This window comes from Cavia porcellus, unplaced genomic scaffold (assembly GCF_034190915.1).
Source record: "Cavia porcellus strain 051 isolate PalLab524CR breed Dunkin Hartley unplaced genomic scaffold, mCavPor4.1 scaffold_4, whole genome shotgun sequence".
NCBI classification, from domain to species: domain Eukaryota; kingdom Metazoa; phylum Chordata; class Mammalia; order Rodentia; family Caviidae; genus Cavia; species Cavia porcellus.
The window spans coordinates 68571781-68595323 of NW_026947487.1; the positions used below are offsets into that span (position 1 = coordinate 68571781).

The 23543-nt window shown below is 41.9% G+C and overlaps 1 protein-coding gene across 12 annotated transcripts in view; it reads right to left on the bottom strand.

Moving 5' to 3' along the window:
- Septin11 (septin 11) overlaps nucleotides 1-23543 on the bottom strand; it is a 90041-nt gene that overhangs the window by 10820 nt on the left and 55678 nt on the right. For all 12 annotated transcript variants that reach the window (XR_010046947.1, XR_010046946.1, XR_010046948.1 and 9 more), the window contains exons 3-8: nucleotides 22193-22388; nucleotides 14112-14298; nucleotides 12122-12283; nucleotides 9180-9276; nucleotides 8220-8388; nucleotides 1164-1296 (exon numbers count right to left, since the gene is read on the bottom strand). Coding sequence is in view for 8 of the 12 variants with exons in the window: in XM_013141323.3 (XP_012996777.1) it covers nucleotides 1164-1296; nucleotides 8220-8388; nucleotides 9180-9276; nucleotides 12122-12283; nucleotides 14112-14298; nucleotides 22193-22388 (944 nt within the window). In the remaining 4 variants the exon portion in view is untranslated. The remainder of the gene's footprint in view (nucleotides 1-1163; nucleotides 1297-8219; nucleotides 8389-9179; nucleotides 9277-12121; nucleotides 12284-14111; nucleotides 14299-22192; nucleotides 22389-23543) is intronic.

Sequence of the window (23543 nt, forward strand, 5' to 3'; positions counted from 1 at the left end):
CAGAGCTCAGAGAAAATTTGGTTATGTTAGTGGCTCTGATTCACAATAATTGCCACTATAAGCTTTGATGTGTTTCAAAATAAGTAGTTACAGTTTTATGGGAAATTTCTCTTTAAGCAGAATCTGCTGGTATAAGAGATAAGCAATTTATGAAAAGGACTATAGTCATTATCGGTCATAATTTTATTATTCAAAGTTAATGCATATGTGTTATATAGGCTTTTAAGTTTTCCACTAGTTCTGAAACTTTACAATGTAGATAGATATACATATATGTATCGATAAAATCTAGATTCTTGTAAGTAAAAAAAAATCCACGGAGGAAAGGAAAAACGTTTACTTATAATTCTAAATCATTATCCACTTGGTTTTTAAAGGCAACAGGCAAGAAAGCTCGATTTTCTTTTCTCTGTAGTAAAACCATCTTGAGTATTTAGCTATTCAAATATCCTTTAAGTTTCAACAGCCTTTTAAAAAAATATAATGAGAAAATTACTTACTTGTTATTTACAAAAGCAGTGAGCTAAAAGTCAGGTATGAAAAACACTCATTACTAACTGGCAGAAACAGGCTTATCGCATTCTCTCTCTCTCTCTCTCTCTCTCTCTCTCTCTCTCTCTCCACAATGGACGAGGGTTACTGGGGTGACATTCACATAACCTTTGAGGAAGCAGTGAATCTGACCCGGCAAAGGGACTGAGGGAGGTTTAGAGGGACACTGGAACAGGGGTGCATGCTGCAGGGGTGACGCCTGGGCCCAGACTTCGCTCTGACTTGTTGCCCGCTGACAGTGCTGCTTGGCCCACAGAGTTGGCGACAGATGAAGATAACGGTCCCAGAATCCTGAACCTCACATTTCAAGACTCATAAACTGAGGCAACAGAGCACTGCAAAGACTATCTGATCCATTCTAGAAAGCTTATAGTTTTAGTCTTAGCTACTAACTAGGTATGTGACTGTAAAAACGATTCAGCCTTTATAGTCTGTCTTCTTTCAAATGGGGAGAAGAGTATCTGCCTGCTTTTCTTGCCAGCTTACTGTGCTGCTTGTGATAAACTGCATGTAGAAAGTTGTTGGACCAGCATGAGATGCTATAAAATGCAAAGCATTCATAAAATAATCTCTTTAAGTTTTTGTCCCTTAAAAGAGGACAGACTGCTTACCTCTTTCTCTGCTTCTTTAAGTTCAGCCTCTTTCTCTTTCACTCGCATAACGAACATTTGTCTCATTTCTTCTTCTTTCTTTTGCAATTCCCCCAAGAATTCATTCCGCTTAGCTTCATACGTCTCCTGAAGACTAAAATTCCATAAACCAAAGACAGGGTCATTAAATTGCATAATAAGTTCATATCATCTCTATCCATCTACTTCCAAAAATAGATGAAGCTCCTGTTTACCAATCAAAGCTCAGATAAAATGACATTGTCTCATTTATGCTGTGATAGGACAGAAAAATATATCAAAACCTCGAATAAGTCAGGGGCCACAATGCAGCAAATACTAACATGTGTGGCGAACCAGCTGGGTGTGGTGTGACACATACTCACATAGGGAAAGCTTTGGCTTGAATATGATTTGAAGTGAAGAAGACGGGAGGGGACAGGGTAAAATGGAGAGGCATGGGGTCAGATTAGGGTTTGAGTTCTTGTCCTATCACTGACTCATCTTGGGAAAGCACAGCCTATCCAAGCTTCCCAATGCATAAGGAGTCGACACAGAACACAGAAACACTCCCCTTCCTGGGATGTCGCAATCAAATGCAGGCAGAAGTGAGCACAAGGATTTGACCTTTAATCAGTGCTTAGTAACACCTCCTCACTCCCCTCATTTCTCTCCAGCCCCCAATCAGGTGAACAAACTATAGACATAAGACTGCCTCTAAACATAGTGTAGAAAATTGCTATTTAGTTGAATTACTAATTGTAAATAGAACAGAGAGGAGTTTTACTTTCATTTTATGTTTTCTTCTTATCTACAAAACTTAGAACCTAATACCTTAAATGCCACTGACTTAGCTTTACCTCTAAATCAGAACAAAGATATTTATATAGAAAGTGCCTTTGGTCACACAATCAAAAACGAAACAACAACAAAACACCCATCACCCCATTCACACATACATAATACAAACAGTTGCTGATGTTTTGTAAGGTGCTAGCACTCTCATTCCATTCTTTTTTTCTATCTCTGCTTCCCTAGAACAACAGTTGTATAGGAACACGAATCTAATGCGTCCATTAGTTATCCAATCAACCCTGCCAACTCTGCCTGCTCCTGAACCATCTTGGGGCTTGATTTTCCAGAGTTCTGTGCAGCTTTCACACTAGCCCACAAGAGAAAACCAAGTTGGAGCATGATGATGTTACTAATAATAGTAGCAATATTTGGATTTCAAGATCTGGATGCTGATTGTGAGATACAGGATTATGTTGATTATAGACTATAAAACAATATCAGTTTGATTTTATCAGCTTGTAGTAAATTTTCCCCTGTTGTTCAGGTCAGAATTACAAAAGGCTCAGGATAACTTATTTGTTCCTGCTGTGAAATCTTACAGAAAACTCAGTTGCTGTTGACTTTAGTGTACCAAATGTGTCTTCCTCTTCTAACAATGAGATACCTCTCACAGAAACAATGCCCAACACATGTTCTAGAGATCACCACATACGATAGCTTCAAGAGAAGGTCTCAGAACACAGGGTTCCAAAGTCCAAAGAGGGAAGAATGCTATGCATGCTTTCTGAGGGGACTCACATGGGTAGTGAGTAAGCCCCAAGCTGGCAGCACAAGAGGACCACCTAGGCACATCTCAGTGTATTCTCCTAAATACCAGTTCCTAAGCCTCCTCCTAGAGAGGCTGATTCAGACTAGCTGTGATGAAACAGACTGTTCTGAAATGCTTCCCGGTGATTCCCAAAGTGAACCACTGCTTGTCTTAATGCTCAGAGAAACTAGTAAAAGAACCTGTTTAAGGTGATTAACTTAGAACTCAGACTGTTTGATCATGGAAACCTTTTGAAGTAACACTGCTACCTGGAACACTGAGAACTATAAACACGATTCTGCTTTATCTAGTCCCAGTCACAACCTAATTTATGCTCCAGAGGTGTATTTTCAAACTATGATCATGACCCAGTCATCGATCCAGACCAGTGTGGTAAAGCTTGAGAAAACATACCAAAGCACAGTGCAAACCATAAGAAGAGGTTACTGGAGAAGATGTGTGCTATGGACAATGATGGAACCATTGCCCAGGCCGGAGTGTCCCATATCATGGAAAACCTAAGGGGCAGCTTCGCCACTGGCAAGACAGTCCCCATGCATGAGCCTGGTAGTACTTCTGACATCCTGGGCTAGAGGAGAACAGGCTCAACAATACCACTGCTTAATTCCATCACTGCACCCTAGGACACGAGCCAGCTTTTGAACTCTGACATGGAAAATGATAATGACAGCAGCATATGAGAAAGATATCCTGAAACTTTACACCAAAGGGTCAAAACTACATTCAGTTACTGACAAGTAACGCACAACTGCAGCACCCATAGTCATATTTACAGGGTTCTGCCAACTGAGCAATACTCCAGATATCAGAAACCCTCAGCAATGTTTTCAGGCATAAAATCCCAGGTCAGAAAGAACTTATTCTATTTATCCACCCATAAATATCTGAAGTACTCACATCATTTGCAATTTTAGTTCTCAAAATTAATTTTAAATTACAGTTCTTAGAATTTTTTTCTAAAGGAGAAATCTGCAACTATTCTATGAGGTTTTAGGTAGGTCTAAATCTGAGGGCCTTATCTTCTAGTTTTCTCATGAGCAGCCCACAGGAGAGGAAGGTTTTGCTTTCATAGAAGTCAACAAAAGGGAGAATGAACACAGATCCTTTATTTCGTCATAATTCTCTTCCTGTTCAAATCTGATGGAACCATCTAGTGCAGGACATGTCCAAGGGTGACCATTCCCACCAGGATTTTTAATGGAGCAATTTCCACACGTGAATTCATTTAATATTAACAATAGTCAATAATGTAGTTATCTATCCCCTGCCATTTTAGAGATGAAGGAACTGGGACACAGGGATATTTAGTAACCTGGCCGGTTCACAGCACTAAGAGACAGAACCGGACTGCCTCACTCAGCTGGGCACTCTACTCCCTCCCCTGCACAGCCAGTGAACTGTGGCCTGGATGCTCCTGACACCTGCCATGATTGGAGGAGGTAAGACTGAGAGAGGTGGGAGGAGCTGTGGGAGCTGAGGCCACTGAGGTGAGAGCAATAGTGGCTAAGGAGAAAAGCAGCAAGGAGTGGCTAGAGGGAGACAGGATCAGCCTCTGAAGGCGGTTCAGGGAAAGAGGGGACCTGGAGCTGGCGGGGGTGCCAGGTGTGATCTGGGTGGGTGGAAGTGGTTCCAAGGCCACAGGGCAGCAGCTGGGGAAGTACACAGGGAGCAGGAAAGAGCTGCTGACATCTGGATGCATTTGTATTCTGCCAAAAGCTGGTGACAACAGAATTCTAAATTTAGGCAGGTTCTAGGACACCAGCACTCCATGGACTCGCCTGCTGGTGGTCTCCTCATCTTGTCTCCCACTGTGTGGTACATACAAGATGTGGCCATCACTTTTTCCTTATAAAAATGATACCAACACAAGTGTGATGCAAGGGACACAGGGTAGACACTGCATGTCAAAGGTAAGGACAAACTTCATAGCACAACCAAACAGAAATCTTTTACTTTCAGAACAATATAATCTTAAGCATTTCAAATACGTTCCTCCATCCTTACCCTAACTTCATATTTTTTAAAAACAAAACAGAAATGCTCTCCAAGGTCATTTAGGATTAGTGACTTTGCAGATGAAATTCTGGGAGGTCCCTAAAGCCAACTGTGGCTTCTACTTGTCCTTAGCTCTACCACCCTTCATGCAGGAACACCTGCCTCAGTATGGTCCCAGGTGCACAGGACGAGTCCTCAAGGGAAGGTTTGAGTCTTTTTAAAGTCATGGTTTCCAAGACAGGGAAACCTGTCTACAGATGTATGATTCAAAGCCAACTTGGTGTTCCAAATAATCCTTCCCACAGTGGGAGGGAACTGAGTCTTGAGTGATATCTCTGAAAGAGGAAAAACTATTTCCAGTCTAAACAAAAAACTTAGTCCAAGTTATTGAGGGGACAGAGGTATTTAATTGTAGAAGGTCCACTTTTCCCTGTCTTATTTTTCTTTTTTTAAATTTTAATGAAAGAAATACATTTATTAAAAGAATAAAAATACATTTAATGCATTTAACATAAAAATACATTTAGTAAAAGAAAACAAAACAACAATATAGGATTTCATAACAAGATGATGGAAAATTAACAGTGGTTATATTACATAGTTATTTTTAAAATAGTTACTCAGATTATCAGATACAGGCATGCAAAATTGATCAAACAATATAAGCACACCAACTGTTCCTTTCCATGAACTAACAGAATTAGTACAATTAGCTTAGCTATCTTGTGTGTGTATGCATATATTTTCCCTACCCCAGCTCTTTCCTTTTGAGCAATTTTTTCCCTCTCACAGTATCTACTGTATCTTTTGGATCTTACTTACTGTTTCAGTTTCTCACACTAGGGAGACAATATAATGTTTACACATGCAGGTCTAGTTTATTTCACTTATGGGTATAGTGTCTAGTTGCATCCATTTACCTATAAAAGCCTCAAATTTATGTTTTTTTCTTACATAGGGAAAAGAGTAAAGATATTGGTCATAAATTTATAAGTATATAAATTTTGCCTTTTCATCATCAAAAAATGAAAGTCAAGGCCAGTAAAAATGGGACCAAACAGGGAAGTGGAAAACATGTTCTCTAAAAGTAGGTGTCCTCACTGTCATCTCCCAAGGATCCTTAAGCAACTGAAGACAGGAAGCGCAGAGCAGCAGCTGCCTAGCAGCTTCCCAAGCCTGTGGAAGCCCTGCTGGGCCTACTCATTCACAGTCCGCCTCCTCCTGGGGGCACTTACCCTGCTACTACAGAGATGACTTCATTAAAACACCAGCAACCAAGACCACAAGGCAGGCCACAGGCCTTCAGCAACAGGAAATCATCAGCAACCCAGGCTATCAAGAGCCTAAGGAGCCTAGTTCCCCTGGCAGAAAGGCTGGTTTTCCCCAAATGGGGGGACCTGGCCCACCTGTCACTTCCTGTTGATCACAGGCAGATAAGGGTAGCATCACAGATTTTAATTCCATAAATGCCAGAACATGGCTGTGCTGAATTCAGGTTCTTAATAGTATGAGTGGCAAGTTACCTCTAATGAACTCAGTCACACATATCTAACTTTTAAAGGCAGTTCACAGGCTCCAGTTTATGATCTCATCAGGATCGGACCACCAAGGTTTGTGGATACTGGGAAATATCAGCCACAGACCAAATGTGGGGCACTTCCACCTGTCTTCATAGACTTCTATGGAAGCATCCCTTGCTCATTCATTTATCCTGTGGTCTGTAGATACTTCTGAATAAATGTACAAGCTGGGAGAAGCTTGTATGAGCTTCTGGGAGCAGCAGGGAGAAGATCACATGGTCTGAAGAAATGGCCCTCTATAGAAAGTCCTCTCAGTAGATTGACTTCGTCCCCTGACCTGACCCAGATGGGTTAGGGATGTGAGCAAGTAGCAGGGCCAGGACTTGGACTCAGACTCCCTCACTTGACCTAAGCCAAAAGGCTAAGAAGCAAGTGAATTCAGACTCCTGACTGTTAGCTCAGTATTTCTCAATAGGATCTAAATAAATTCAATTTTATGGCAGCTCCTTTGTTCCATCTGTGCAGAAAACAAACTCTGTGAATACTAAATGCAGCCTTTCTATACACACACACACACACACACACACACAAACACAGGTTATCTTTATCAGCTGTAATAACTACAGAAGGATTGATATTGACTTTATTTTCTGGTAAACGTATTTCAAGTGTCACTGTTAATACAAAAAGGTCTTCAACCTCCAGCACCAGAAAGTGCCTTTCACAGGCTTGAGGGTGGTCAGTTGTAGGAGCTCCCAGAGCAGAAGTACATAAGGGAGACTTGGCCTGAAGCTAATTGCTTAGTTCCAGCCTTTTGTCTGGGGTTTGCATTTGTTCTCACTAAAAGCACCTGTGCTGAGAGGCCTGCAAACCACACTGGCAGAGCCCACCCCACGCGCTACAGTGAAGTTCCACAGGTGTGCTGCACAAGACCCAGTGTGCAGGACTACAAGCAAAACCAGCTTACAAACGTTTCCCACAACAGAACTCATTCATGAATTGAGGACTTACTACACCGAAACACTCCCAGAGCAATTCTGAGAAAACAAACCTCCTTGGACAGGACGGGACAGGCAGCTCAGACGCAGAAGACACAACTTGCTCACACTGGGCACAAGCTACCAGTAACAACTGGGCACACACAACTTCAGTTCTGTGGCGTGCCCTAGGACCAGCCACACAGGAAGAGCAAAATAGTTTGTTCACACGCACTGTGGGTTCCAATGAGAAGAGGCACCAGGCTCAAAAACACCTCACATCATCTCAAATTCCTTTTAAACTGCTTCCATTGTCCTCCCTTCTGCCAGGACTTCACCATGACTGGAGCAGCCCACACCTGGTGTGGGCCCCAGTACCCCAGACCTGTCAACCCTTTCCCCATCATGCAGCTCTGACAGGGACTTGGCACTTGCTGGAGCACTAGCTCTATCCCCTCAGCACACTGAGTCTCTGCCCATCAGTGACTGTATACTCTTCCCTGCTCCTGTTGCTTTAAGAATTGTCCTGGACCACTGAAAGCTGGAAAGTGCTTGAGAAGTTCAAGCCCCAAAGAGAGAGCCTATTCAGCAAACATATACAAGGCAAACTGCAATTAGGAGCCATAGGTTAGTAAAAGCCCAGGTCAGCATCTGTGCTCCGCAGACAGGACAGTTAAGAGTTTGTGCTCAGGAGCCACAGAGTGAGGACTCAATCTCACCCATCTGTCACTACTGGACGAACTTGGAAGCGCTGCCTACAATTGCAGTTTCACCCCATCAGTTAGCTGAGATCACACAAACCAAGCAGTTAACACGATACCTGGTGATCCTGTGTGTGCCATGAATACCCTACCCCTACTCAGCCACTCCACTCACCCCCTCCCTCAGGCAGCAGGCACCCTGCCACTGCCTGAGAGACACCTGCCTGAAGGTGCCTTCATACCTGAAGGGCTTGCTGTCAGGGTCAGTGTCTTTGAACCCCATCTCCTCGAGCTTACAGCGCCGGTACAATTCGTAATGCCGGGCGTGTGTCTGCTCCCGCAGGTCCTCCATGTTCACACGGATCAGCATCTCTCGTAGCTTTACAAAGTCACAGTGGCTTTCATTCTCCACTGCAACAGATTGGGGGGGGGGGTGACACGTCCTGAAGTGATGCTCTCAAGATGTCACTGATATCACTATGAAATCCCTGAGGTCTCAGGGCCATCTGAAGATGCTTCACTGGCTTCCCTGGCACTGTGCCCTAAGAAGAGTTCTCTGACATGTGCCCTGCTGATGACAATGCTCACTGCCTACATCATGCAGGTTCAGGGCCAGGAGCTTTATAAATCCCGTCCCTACTCTCATCATCATTACACTCAACAGGCACTGTGACTCTTGCTTTGCAGTTCAAAAGCCCAGCTTTGGTGAGCAAGCTGAATCCCAAAGAGAAGCAGCAGAGTGTAGGCACAAACTCCATGTCACTTGCTCTGAAGCCATACTGTTGGGAACTGTGAGTGCAGCTATTAAATACCAAAGGCATCCCCCATTCCTGGATACTTACTGAAACAGCATTTACTTGAAAGACAACTTTCCCAAAGATAAAGGAGAAACATGCACCCTCTTGTTCACAAGAAATCTTTTTTTAGCTTTCTGATATTTTGTGGATACCACAAGTTCAAACTCCTAGGGGAGAGCTCTTTGTCCCTCTCTAGAAATGGATACTGAATTACCTTACACAGCCCAATATCTTATGGAGCTGCTTACCATCACTAGAGTGTGGTGGTTACTTCTCTCTACTGACTACTTGCTATCTGCTTATTGTTTCTTTTTTTACCCTAGCTGGAAAAGCAGATGAAAGCGTACCCAGAGACACCGTCACCACAGGCTCTCATTATGAGTCCCTTTCCCATGCTGGACATACCTTGCACCACACCCCAGGGGTACTGCCTGGCTTTTGCCATCTTGTTGCCAATCTTCACCTCTTCAGTACTTCCAACCACTGCAAATGGGAGATGAACCTGCAACAGAAGACAACACTGGTCATTTTCTAAAGTGCATAAAAGGCTGCTTCTGCTCCAGCCTCTTTCTCCCCCTCTGCAGATGTCGCCACTGTCTACACAAGGGGCCACATAGAACAGTCAGAAGACTCTCTAGCTTGCTTAATGCATTTCATATATCCCACCCCTACAATCAAATACTGAACATCTGCCATCAGGGAGATTCCAAAGGAAACTGCTAGGTTATGGCAACTGTACAGTGCTTTAGTGATGACATGCTATCCACCACAGCAGTCGCTCTACCTATAAGTACCAAGAAAGATGACATGGGACTAAGAAACTCACTTTTTAATTTACTTTTAACTAATTTGTCTCTACAATGGAAGCATATAAGATATTTTCCCATTCAACATAACTTTACTGCTAGGTAGGACTAAATTTCACTTGGCCTCAAACTCCAATCATCCAGAAACAAACAAAAAGGTCAGATGTGTCACTTTAGATGCAAATTTAAAGGAAAAATACATTTTGGATACTTAAAGTATATTAGGAATAAAATAAATATGTGGATCTGCTTTTTAACTGTAAATTTTGTAAAATATAATGTCAAGTATTTCTGATGAAAATTTGAAACATGAATTGAGATATACTATCAATAAAATACACCCTGGATTTCAAAAGCCTAGTTTTAAAATATCTCATCAACAATTTTACACTGGTTACATGCCGAAATAATAGTATTTTGGATATATTAGATTAAGTTTTTAAAATTAAATTTGTGTTTCTCATTGTTTTTTAAATGCAGTTAGTGGAAAATCTTAAATTACACTTGTAGAGCTCATACTGTATTTCTCATGAATGGAACCGCTTTACACACATGATCACTATAAAAGTTTCAAGTCAGAAACATACTTTAGCCCAAGATATTGACTCAAGCCTAATACCAAGATTACATTTATCTTAAGCAGAGATGATGTCCAAGACAACCAATTCTTTAACACTGGTTTATAGGGTACTTGTGGCCACATTTAGGGGTAGAGGAGAAAACTTGTTGTGTGTTTTTCTATAAGAACAAGGGAATTTGGAATAGCTGTTCCGAGAACTGTTCTCGAGGACTCCTTCCTAGTCCCATGTCTCCCTTGCAGTAAGCTGAGAAGCAAGTCTTTTTCAAGTCAAGAATTCCCTGGGCTCTCGTTGGCCCACTGGTACCTTCTGCACTACTCAAGGTAGTTAATTTCCTAGCTCCTCTCTCTCTCTGTAGGAATAAAAGCGGGTTATTTTTCCCTAACTCCAAGTCTAAAATTGAAACATGTTCTTTAAAGTTGAAGAGCAAAAGGACTTTTCCAGCCAACTTTCTGGCATAAATGACCAAGGAAATGTCTGTAGTCTATATAACAAAAGCAACCTCAGTGAAACTTTCACTTTCACACATCAGATGGCATCGTAGCAGGGAAGAACGGTCTGCAACAAAGGGCTTAGCAGACGACATCTTCATAAAGGGCAGGATTAGTCTGAAACATCAACAATCCTCAGTTCCATTAAGTTAACAAGAAAGAGCAAAAGTTCATGGATATTTTCTTCCCAAGAAGTTTAACACAAATTTAGTTTCATGACCATGAAACATTATTTAGAAAGATGGAGAAGGATAAAATGAGAAAGCAGATGGAATTCATTTTGATGTCTGGTTCTACAGCAGGATACACATGGCACCTTGGCTGGAGCTCTAGACACACCATGAGACATGCATACTGCTCTGTGTACGTGGTGCCAATTCTCAAGAGTGGGAGTGTCAGCTCAAGGGCCACACTGGCGGGGTTCAAGTCTTCCTCCACTGCCAGGGCTATGCAGTCCACATTCTTCACCTGAGGTAGGAACAGCTACCCCCTACCCATGAGGCTGTTCTGAGGGTTATGCATAAAGCCTTGGCTAGTCTCTGGGAAACAGTAAGTGCTCTATAAAATCAAAAGTATCAGGTGCCACTAAGACTGTAAAATTCTCAAAACTCATAGCAAAGAATATTGGGGGATAGAGGAGATTCTATATATTATTCAGTTTAACCTGTGTAAAAACCACCTTTTACAGAACTTCTAAATAGGTTCAAACAGAACTGTTGCCCACCAACCACGTGGCATGAGAACTAGTACTTAACAAGGCATTTCTTCCATCAGTCACACATTCACTTCAGAGTAGAGCAATTCCTTTGCAGCTCTTTCTCCTCAGTTTCAGCTCTTTTAAAGGAATCTGGTTGGTGATCTTTATGGCATCTGTCCTATTACATCCTAACTTCCAACAATCATTATTGGGCACACAAAGAATGATGTGTTTATAGAAATTACGCATCCTCAAAATGAAACAAGAAATGAACAGATGCAGCAGAGCTAGGAGACACATGAGGTAGTGGGAAGGGCCCGGTGGCAGCAGACAGGATGCAGGTTCAGCAGTGAGGGTTACCCTCAAAGCACACACTGAACAATGGGGATCCACATCTCCTTATCTCCTTATGGTTTCTCTCCATGATGTGGACATTGTACCTGCAACTGCCAATTTACCTAATGACTTGAAAATGTAGCAAAATTGTATGGAGGGGAAAGGGTAGGCAGGAGCCAACCACCAAAGCAAAGCAGAGGCAACACCACCAGAAACAAGAAGAGATCTCTTTCCTGAATAAGCCAGACTGGCATTTCCTTCCCAGAGATTTAAAGGAAATTCTGTCTTAACTCTCCCATGACAGCTGGGGAAACTGAAGCACAGGCTTTAAGGGTGATGGAGCTGAACCCAAACTGAAGACCTCAGGTCCCTAGGCAACGCAGCTGCCAAAACAAGCTCCCAGGAAAGCCAGGTATCCCCATGATACTTGAGGACTCACACTCATTGTCGCATTAATCTCCGCAACTGTTTCTTCATCTGTAGGAAACTGATATATTTGGACCCCATTGCTGACGAGTTCACTCATGATCTTACTCTTGAATTTGTGCAGTTCATTCTTGGCAATTGTGTCTGCTTTTGCAATTATTGGAATGATGTTCACCTATAAAAAATACATGTCTACTGTTACAATTCTAACATATAAAAAATTAGTAAATAAAACACAGCAAGCACGTGAATAAAAAACTCAAAACTTCACTGTAAAAATACAGAAGATACTGAAAATCAGATATTCTACTAGTCACAAAACTAAGACAATCAGGGATAGTTCTTTCTCTACACACTCTGATTTCTTCCTGTCTGACAATGAAGGCATACTTGTAATTTCCTCTCCTGTGCTACCTCACTCTACTTTACAGAATAAAAGGAAGTATTACTATTCTATGACAAATAGCAGTAACAAAGGAGCCTACCCTCTAAATAACCAAGCCCTCCTAAAGTGCCCTCCCAGCATCTTTGAGTGCTTGCATACTGCAGGCCCTAACAGGGCACTATCAAAGTTCTTGTTTGCCAGAGCAGTGTAGTGGCAGCTCTGTGCAGAGTAAAGTCCTTTCTTCTGATGCCCTGAAAATTGCTGGAAGAAGAGAATCTAAGTATTAACCAAAACAAAGGTATTTTCACCTACTTTTAAATTTCTCAAATACACATCAGCTAATTCCTTTGGAAACAGGCTCTATCAAATTATTTCATGCCAGAATAAGACCCAAGGCTTACTTCCCAAAACTCTGTCACCCAGAACAAGAGCGAACTGGAATCTGCCATGAATGGCAAACAGCTTGGGGTGAGAGCCAGGGCCACTCCACAGCAAGGCTCCAACCCCATGTTGGGACATTCTTTTCCCATTTTTAAAAAATTTATGCTTTAGGATTTATTTTCTTTTTCTCCTTGGTAGATAACAAGATGTCCTGACATCTGTGAGCTAAGATCACGCTCAACACCTAGTCCAAGAACATGGAGCCTTTGGGAAGGGTTCTGAGGTCCGTCCACATTCTTTAGCAATTCCTTAGGATCATGAGGCCCAAACCTGAAGTCCCTGATGAGACACCAGGAGATGACATGATGACCAGAAGCTCTTGTTCAGCACACTCTGGAGCCCCCACCCAACCTTGACTTCCTCCAGCAGGTTGTGGACACAAGGAAACCCCAGTGACAGCAGAGACAGGTTTGGGTCAGGACCCAAGGCACAGGCATTCCCCTATGGAGTCTGTGCACACATCAAGTATTCAGTGAATACCAACTTGGACAAAAGGGGAGAGATTCATATTTTCTTAGCCAAATTAATCAGAGTTGATACAGCCACCAAGCAATTTAATTTTATGATCTGTCTTCCCTCATTAGCAAAAGCGTGATCAACTTCTGTGAAATGACCACATCTGTTTATCTTTTCTCTTTACTTGTATAATCTGACTCTGATAAGCACCATTTTAAGATGTTACCTAATTCTCCATCTCTAGAACAATTCCGTTAATTAAAAGTTTAACCTGCTTTGTGGCTGGGTTTTTGGTTTGTCTTGCCTGTTTTTTTTTTTTTTTTTTTTTTTTTTTCCTTTTTAAGTCAAAACATAGTTATTTTGTCATCCTGGCTTGAGCAACATACTTGGACCTCAGGTCAGAACCCACCTCGCTATACTACCTTCAGGCTATCTGTGGTTCTCCCAAGAAAAGGGGGATGTGGGCTTCCGAGGATGTGGCAGTGCAGAAAGCAGCCCTCCTACCCAAGATCCCACACCAACAGGACAAGGGCCAGGTTCCAGTTCCCAAGGTCTACAGTGCGGGATGAGTGAGGGTTTCCATACCTTGCCATTCCATTCCGCCACCAAACCCTATGGTTTTATAATCCAGAAAAAAACAAATTACACTGAAAGAGAATAAACTGGGGCCTTAAGAGATGACCTAAGGGGAGAGGGGACAGAAGTTGAAATGGACCCATACCTTACTGTCCAGCTTTTTCATGGTGACCAGGTCGAGGGACTTTAGTGAATGTCCAGTAGGGGCGATGAAGTAAAGGCAAGCATGAATCCTCGTGTCATGATAGTTGAAGAGAGACCGTTTGATCTTCAATTCCTCTTGCAGGTAGGCCTCAAACTGGGCATCAATGTATTCCACTATCGGCTTATAGCTAGAATACAGAAGAATATTTGGCAAACACATTTTCAAATCACTGTGTTTCTGTTGTCAGCTCTTTTTGTAGTTCAGTGAAGACCATCCCCTGCGAAACATCACTGTGGCTCCATCCTCTTCAAGAGCTAGAGCCCAGATTGTAACTTTGGCTTCCAAGTTGACTCTTCATCACCTCCCCATCATCTCTCCTACTCACTCACTGGCTTGTGTTTTCTGCCCTAGCAACACACACAATCATGTGTACCCGTCCCACACTTCAGCCCTCATGTCCCTCTGCCCCTGCTCGGCTGACCCCTTTAGTGGAAGAGTCTTCTTCCTCACTCTTCTTGCACAACTCATCCTTTGACAGACACTACACTGGGAATGGCAACACATGGCTATTAACCCAGCTACTCGGGAGACTGAGGCAGGAAGATCCCTCAGCAACTTAGCAAGATCCTGTCTCAAAATAAAAGACAAAAAAGGATTGGAAATGTAACTCAGTGTGAAGGTCATGGGTTCAATCCCCAATACTGCAAATGAATGAATGAATGAATCAGTGAATAAAATGAAAACAAAAACGCAGACTATAAATACGTGGAGCATACTGCCTCCTCTGCCAGGGCACCCATGAGAAATACTGTTAAGAGAGAGTGTCATTCCTTCCTGCTGGGCCAAAACTATGCCTTTAAGTCCATCTCAATACACTGACTCTGAAACCCTCAACCAAGTGAAGACCCAGGAAATGAAACTGGCTTGTAATCTCAGGCTGCTCCCAATCCTCTTCCTGGCTCCTCCAGTAACCAGGGACTCTGGGCTCCAAGGGCCAGTGCACATTCTAGACTTCTCAAAATGGAGCAGCCTGCATTACTACAATCTTCGAAACTCTTTCCAACTTGAAAGCTGGATAATTAAAGACAATCTTTGTTTCCTAATTCAGTCATAGTTTGGACAGTTACATATGATTAGCTGACCAGAAACACAACCATTAACAGCATATTGGGAACACATATTCAATAACTGCAAGTTCCCCAAGGAGAAGCAGTAGGTTAGGTCACTATGGGAAACCCACTAATCTTTCCAGACTCCCAAAGGGGCAACTGCTCAGGAGAAACTCAATTTAGCAGCAAGGACCTATTAGTAGTCTAAATGATTAGTTCTCCACAACCATATTGCCTTTCTGAGGAGTAATTTAAACTGTAAGAAAAGTAAAAATCATTTGACGCCCAAATCTCTAACTCATAAATTAAGAGCCTTGAAAGGGCACTACAAATCTTTTATAAGAATGTCAGTAGACACTCCAAAATAGCCCCCAAATAAACTACAGTAATAAATATATGGCCCAAACTGAAAATAGTCAATAAAAATATTTGATGGCATTTTCTCTGATGATTTGTTCATAATTCATTGACTCAATTTAAGCATGCAAAATCTCTTGAGGCTTTAAAAATAGTACAATATGCCTCTGAATCATAACTAGCAAATCGCAAAAGATGGTACATGAGTAATAAGAGTCTTCTTTATTTTCCAATTTTAAAATTACACCACAATAATCCTAATTACTATGGGGTAGTTACCTGGGATGGTGGTTAGACACCTGGATTCAAGCCAGATGCCTCAGATCACAATCTAGCTTCAGTCACTGGCTGAATGGCCGTGGACAAGTCATAAACCTCTCTGTGTCCCACTTTCCTCACAGGGAAATGAAAGACAGAAACAGTACTTCTATCAGAAAGGACTAGCATGTGAAAGTAACACATCTACTTCATAAAAATAATATATGCAAAAACAGATAAAAGCTTGAGGTTTAAAAAGATTGAACAGACACATACACAATCAGGAAAAAAACCCAAACCCACAGGAACTCAGTGCCTTCTGGATTCCCTGGTGAGGGTTTTGTCCAGAGTACCTGCCCTGTGTGGCAGAATGGACGGCCCATTCCCAGAGGGCTCACCATGCCTGAGCTGACACAGAGACAGTGTCCTGGCACCAGGGGTCATTCCTGGGGCCCTCTCCGCTCAGTTCATAGCATTTGTCTTTAACGGCTCCCCAAATTCAGAGAGCTCTGAATTTGAGCTCTCTGTCTCCGCTCGGCAGTACTCTAAGGACATGTCTGCTTTCTGTCAACTTTCCTTCTTGTCTCTGCTTTTCATTCTGATTCCACGGGAAGCACAGCATATCCCCTTTGCAGGTAACAAGCTTTCTCAGCTGGCTGCACAAATCTTTTGTTTTCTTCTCTCATCTTAGGCCTCCCTTGCCTGCCTGGTAGACACTCCTGGCCAGTCTCTCATTCCTCCTCCTCCTCACATGCTGTGGTCTCTCTGCAAAATTTTTTTTTTTTTTTGTCTTTTTCCTTTTTATCGGTACGGGGGATTGAACTCATGACTGCCTGCTTGCAAGGCAGGCGCTTATGCTGCTGAGCTAAATCTCCAGTCCCCACAAAATCATTTTTAATGCCATGTTTCACTGACCATCTAATTTATGGCATGGTACACATTTCTACCTCTGCCCAGATCTTTCTCTTGAGCTTCAGAGCCTCATCTACTGAACTGCTTTCAGATATTTCCAAGTGTTCTTCTAACTAAATTTATCCAAAACCAAACTCTACCCTGTCAACACTCACAGGTCCCTATATGCCCAGCACAGTGAGGGTGCCACAACACACAACCCTATCTGAGTTGGGAACCCAGGTGATCCTAGAGATCTCCTCTCTCTCAGTCACACGTGAAACCCCTTCTTACCTTACCTTCTGTGGCACTATAAACAGTGGAAGCAATGTTCTTTTGGAGATCTAGTTACAGAAACCACTACTTCCTGAATCAAACATTTAATTATGCAAATAAAACAGCTTCCTCTTAATGAGAAACATACCAGCTATATGGTTTATACTCCAACTCAAAATTCCAGAAACAAATCTTCTGCCCTTCCCTTTAATGCTATCCTTTCTACTTACTAACTGTATTCACAGTCAGAAGAAAGAAAAGCCTTAACTCCAATTTTGCCTTTTGCTAGTTTCTACTTGTAAAAAACGATACTCAGTCTAGCATGGTGGCACATACCTGTAATTCCAGAACTAGGGAGGCTGAGGCAGGAGGACTACCTTAAGTTTGAAGCCAGCTGGGCTACATAGTGAGTTTAAGGACAGCCTGAACTACATGGCTGCAGAGACTTTAAAAAAAAAAAAAAAAAGGATTCCTATTTATATTCTGTGTAGCAAATCAAATTTCTTGGGATTATAGCCATACCAAGTGTGTATATTGGGGGGGATCCAAACAAGTCTTTACATTTTTGTGTAATTCCCTCTTAACACATGGAGGCAGTCTTGTTATAGGCTCATTAAAAATTTCACCCATAAAAATATAATAAGAACCACAAAAATTCCTCCTAAAAATGCTAGAAAAGTCTTCTTAGACAACAATATTTTCTGTCCATCAATCCTACCAACTGATCATTCTTGCAAAATGGCCTATGTCACCATTCAGGGTCTGAATCTTCATTTTACATATGATCACACCATTACTATGTTTTCCTCAGGCTATCTCTTAGTCAAGACAATTTCCCTTAACCCTGGACTACCACTGCCCAGAAGTGTAATAAAAAACTTTCAAGGGCAAACAGTCTGCTTCACTACTATTGTATGACTCTCAAAGATTGGATGAGCTTAAAGATTTTCTCTCTCAGTGGATTCCGATCACCCATGGTTTTTAGAGTTATCCTTATAATTCATGATATGCCACAGACAGCCCACCTCCCACTCCCCAAGTCAGATGAGGGGAGTAGCAAACAGTTCTATTGGAGCTGGAGAGCAAAACTTGGTTTCCCTTCCTCTCTAGAGACTTCCTTCAAGGAATACAGACTGCCAAAGCAAGGAAGCCCTTGGGCAAGAAAAAAGAACAGGACAGGAAACCTTACCAGATCTGTCTTCCTGCCTCCTTCTAGCTAGCCTGGCCAGAGGCAGATAATGATGTGGGAATGCTAACATGTCCAAAGCCTACATAAACAAACTAAGACATTCTTAAAGTCTTACATGTATGGTAGAAAAGCCTGCCTAATTCACAGGAGAGTAAAAATTATCACGGGTTAGAGAAGAGCACATCATTCCCACATGGTCACATGCTGCTGCAAAATGTACATTTCACTTCTAATTTCTTAATGGAAGCAAGGCCTATCCAAATAACTACTTTAAACAAGTCATTTGAGTTTGAAGTCAACAGTGTCAACAATGCCTTCTGAGGCATACGGTATTTAAGTATTTCAAATGCCACTCACAGAGATTACACAACAGCTGTCAAGAAATTTCAGAAGAAAAAATATTTGGTATCTAGGTTAGGTTAACATTACACTTCCTCTCTTCTAGATCTCCTTGGAAACTATTATTTGACCCAAATGAGTCAGATAATTTCTTAAAGAAGACTCCAGCTGCAAATACAAGAATCTGCATTGTACTGGCTTAGTGATTTGTCACTCAGTGAGACCCTCTGGCCTGAGGAAAGTCCTCTTTTGAAGGAAAGGCAAAATACACAATTTTAGTGGCAGTGCTAAGGCAATGACTGAGCTGGACGAGCACAGGGGAAATCATCTCTTTTCTTTCTTTCGTTCCTTTTTTTTTTTTTTTCTGGGATGGGGAGTAGCTAAAGTTTGAACTCAGGGCCTAGTGCATCCTAGGCATGTGCTCTGAAGTACATCCCACACCTTTTTATTTTGAAGCAGTCTTACAAAATTGCCTGGGCTGATCTTGAAATCATAATCCTCCTGCATCAGCCTCCCAAGTAGTTACAGGCATGTGACACCATGCCCAGCTGGGTATATGTCATCTCAGCAGTAAGATACTAGATAGAAGACATACTTATTCCTGTAGGAATCCTAAAAAGGGCTGTTCTGAGTCCCTCCAAAATCTCATGGAGTCATAGGTGGGGCTTTTTGGAGATGTCTGGTTCTGGAGTACATGATGCTGGCACCAAGGGTATGTAAACTGGCCCAATGAGTGGTTTGGCACAGTTCTGGGTAGGATTAAGGCTGCTTCATCCTGGGTGTGAGGGCTACCTTCCATGAAGGTGTGTTGGCTGACTAAGACACAAGGGACAAAAAGAGGGTTGCTGCTTGTCACTTGTAGCCTTCCGCCTGGCATTAACTATTTCTTCCCTGTCACAGCCCTCTACCATGCCACTCTGCCTTGGAGCCAGCCAATTATATGCTCAGAAACCTCTACAAACTGTGAATTTCCTCCTTTTATTTTGGGTGTCAGGTATTCTGTCTCAGCAACAAGAAAAGTAACTAAGACAAGGCTCAGTCAATGGATGCATGAACATGAGATTCTCTAACCCCAGGAAGAATCGTCTGGGCTGAGAACTGTAAATGAGGCCTTGCCCCATGTGTTGTATAAGTGTGCCATGCTCAGACACCCTGCTCAGTCCCTCCCACAGTGCTCCTGTGTCCTTTTTCTTGTCTCCAGCACTTGTTCCTCATTTATTTTACTTGGTATTACAGGCAATCTTCAGTCAGTAACCTGTCATTACTTGACACCAAGGTTGGAAGTTAAGAGTCCCTGCTCAGCTGCAGTGTCAGAGCTCCGCTGTCCTGGCTCCAGAACCACACACAGTGTCCTCTCTAACCAGTCTTTCTCATCACAACTAACAACTATGCCTGCTGCCACAGGGCAACATCTGAGGGGCTTTCAAAAAGCTCCAGAGACACAATGAAGAGTTCAGAGCTGAAAGAATGGATTAAATATTTCTGTCAGTACTGTTGTGTTCATATTCCTGTTGGAGATTATTAAAATATATCTAGACAAAGCACACTTCTACATAAAAAAATACTTGTGCATAACATGTCCAGTTTTCAGGATACACACACACACACACACACACACACACACACATATATATATTTTTTTGAGACAGGGTCTTGTTAATGCAGTTCAGGTTGGTCTTGAAATCACGAGGCAGCCCACACTGGCTTTGAACTTGCAATCATCCTCTTGCCTCAGCCTCCTGAGTGCTAGAACCGCCACCATGTCTGGCTTCAGGGTAATTTGTTTAAAAACCAAAATCTTGGCACTAATGAAATTTCTGAGCCTCCAAGAAACACACTATGACACACTTCTATACACTGGTCACTGTATGGGACATTCCTGTAAGGGTGTCAGTGCTCAACCATGTATATGGAAGTCTCAGTCTAGAACCATTTTTAGGAACTTTTAACTTTCCCAAACTTCTTTTGAGAATGAGTGCAATATTTTAAAATAATCATGACATTTAAACTCAAGATTGAATAGGATTGGTGCTCTTAAGAAGGAAGAGGAGCACGATCTTGAGAGCAGGATTCACATGTGGATTTGCATGGGAGGTCTCAAAGATTAACAGCACCCATCAAAACAGGGCTAACAGCAGTCCATACAGTAGACCCAAACTTAGGTGGCTTACAAATGGGGTCAATGTATTTTACAAAATAAAAGCTCACTATATTATTTTATAATTACATCTTCAAGTTTATAGAAAGAATGATAGCCAGTCTTAACAAATGAATATGCAACACGGACTGGTGGCTAGGAACCTTATTCACAAAACTATTGGACTGAAATGCTTAAAAAATATTCTATTTCTTAACTAGGTGACACATGACCATTTTTCACAGAATTTTGTAGCATAAATTACCTAGCTTAAGAAATCTGCTTAGAAACTTTATCCAATTATTTGATTTCTTCACTAGGCTTGACTGAGACTCTAATCACTACTCACTCAATTTGGCAAATTCTGTATCCGAAGTGCTGTTCACCTTTGAGCAGCCCAAGAGAAGACCCAGACACTGCACAAGGGCCTCAGCTACACCATGACCATCAGAGTCAGGATCCTACACCAGCTGGAAGCTCTTTTAGCATTTTTCTAGCATATCAATCAAAATTTTTTCTTCAGTGTGGAACTTTAATATCACTTTTGGCAAAAGATACCAAAACACAGGCTAACTCCTCATATTCACCACACCCCTCTTCAGGGCCCAACTTTTCACATACACTAGCACTGGAAAACACCTGAGAGAACACACAGCATACTCCTCTGAAAAGTCAGGTACATTTCCAAGGTCCACAGTTTCTTACTGGCAAAGCCCAACCACAGTGTGGTCTCCCAGTCCTGTGCTATGGCTTTCTAGGCAAAATCACAATGACTGTTTTCATCCAACTTGTGTTTGGGTATCAAGTCAAATATCCCACTCTGCTTCAGAGACTAAGACAGCATGGCAGATGCTCATCCAAATTCCTTTTACTTTTTAATGCCTTCTTACTCTACAGAGAGAAAAAGAAACCAAAATGGAAACCGAAACAAACCGAAACCAAAAGCTATATCTTACAGGATCTCTTCCTCCTAATACTCTGGATGTGACTCAACTTCTGCCAGCAGATGCAGCTGCGCAAGGCCTGGAAGCACGGAGACAGCAAAACAGGCCGAGCCACACAGAAGTAGACACAATGTGAGGACACCTGGTGACTGGGACAGATGTGGAGGGTCTCGTGCCCTCCTCTTGAGGCACAGGTTCCATGCAGCGAATAGCACCTGACATCAGGCTTTTCTATTAATACTATTCTGCAGGATTAGTTATTTCTCACTTTCCTAGTAGAAAAATCCCCAAACCTGGCTCTCAGATGTTCCTAGAAAAATAGCATAGACAATCTTATTCCTCCCAACAAATTCCTTTTTCTGCTTATCCCAGCTAGAACTGATTGTGTTGTAATTCTGATCTCTAAAAAGAATATGCTCAGAAAATTTCTCTGAAAACAAAAATATCTTATCTTTCAGGTGATAAGAGGACCAAGCCCCGCAACTAAAAAAACACCAGAAACTGTTAGCATCTGAATACACCCAGGCTAGAGCCTACTACCTCTTCACCCATTTATATCGCCACAGCATTCTAAGACGTACCTGTCATCTTTATTTATCTGGTCTCCAAATCCTACAGTATCGACAATGGTTAGCTTCAGCCGAACATTGCTTTCCTGAAGCTCGTAACTTCTGGCTTTTAACCGGACACCTGGTTCATTGTGAGTAGCTGGGTCACTTTCGAATTTGGTGTTGAATAAAGTGTCCATTAATGTGGATTTGCCAATTCCCGTCTCACCTACATAAACACAAAGGGAAAAATCTGAGAATGTGTATTTCAGACAACAGTTCAATTCATCAGTAGTTTTAAAAATCAATCACGTTTGTAACATTTCAAAAAAAGAAAGAAATTCCACTGTGGAGAACTCTATTTCTATTATAATTAACAAAAAAAGCCTCCCTAGAAATGCCTCATTGAATGTTGGAAACTATTAGCATGAAAAAGCCTGAATTTATAGAGCAAGATATTCTTTACCTCTGGATAGAAAAACAGTACCAGTGAGTTTGCCTATAGCCAACCTTCATATTACAAGATATAAACTATCTTTCTTCCTCTCCCAAATGTATGTATACAATACTATAGTACTTAAGGGGAAAAAACTATCACTGAATTACTGTTAACCTTAAAAACACACACACACACACACTTCATTCCATGCTACTGAAAATGAGCTATACATTTCAAAACAACTCTCTTGACAATATTTACTAATATTACTGAGGGCTTACTTTGTGTCAGGCACTGTACCAAGAACTTCCAATTCCTTCTTTCATTTAAACATTGCTACTAACCCCATCAAATAGATCCTAGGTTTTCTTGCATTTGGAGGATGAAGCACTTGGGCTTAGGTAAAGTTTCTAAGTATTTTGTCTAAAATCATACTACAAAGTAGCCAAGCTAGGTTCTACCAAATATCTGTAGTGCTTTAACAGCTACATTTAATCGACCCAGCATCCTGGCTTTACTACTACAGAAAAACTGACCACCTGGTATTTTCCAGTTATGAACATAAGTCTATGTTAATCCTTCTTCACTGAGTCTTCCCCCCACTCAGTTGAATTCAAGTTGGCAAACATTAGGTGACATTTAGGTGGGTGGTGACATTTATGACAAAGAAACTACATGAGGTTAAATGGCCTGAAACAATGACCCTGTTAATTTACAATGGTAAGTAACATCAGTGAGTTCTTCATTGAGTCTCTTCTGTGTGTAAAGTAGAGTATCAGGTACCTGGAATATCAAATATATGGCAAGATTCAAATGTGCAACCACGATGAATGTTAGATCAACCTTCAAAACAGGACCCAAGCAATAACGAGGGTGTAGTTCAGTAGTGGTGTCTGCCCATGGAATGTGCAAGACCCTATGTTCCATCCCCAGCACCACAGGAAA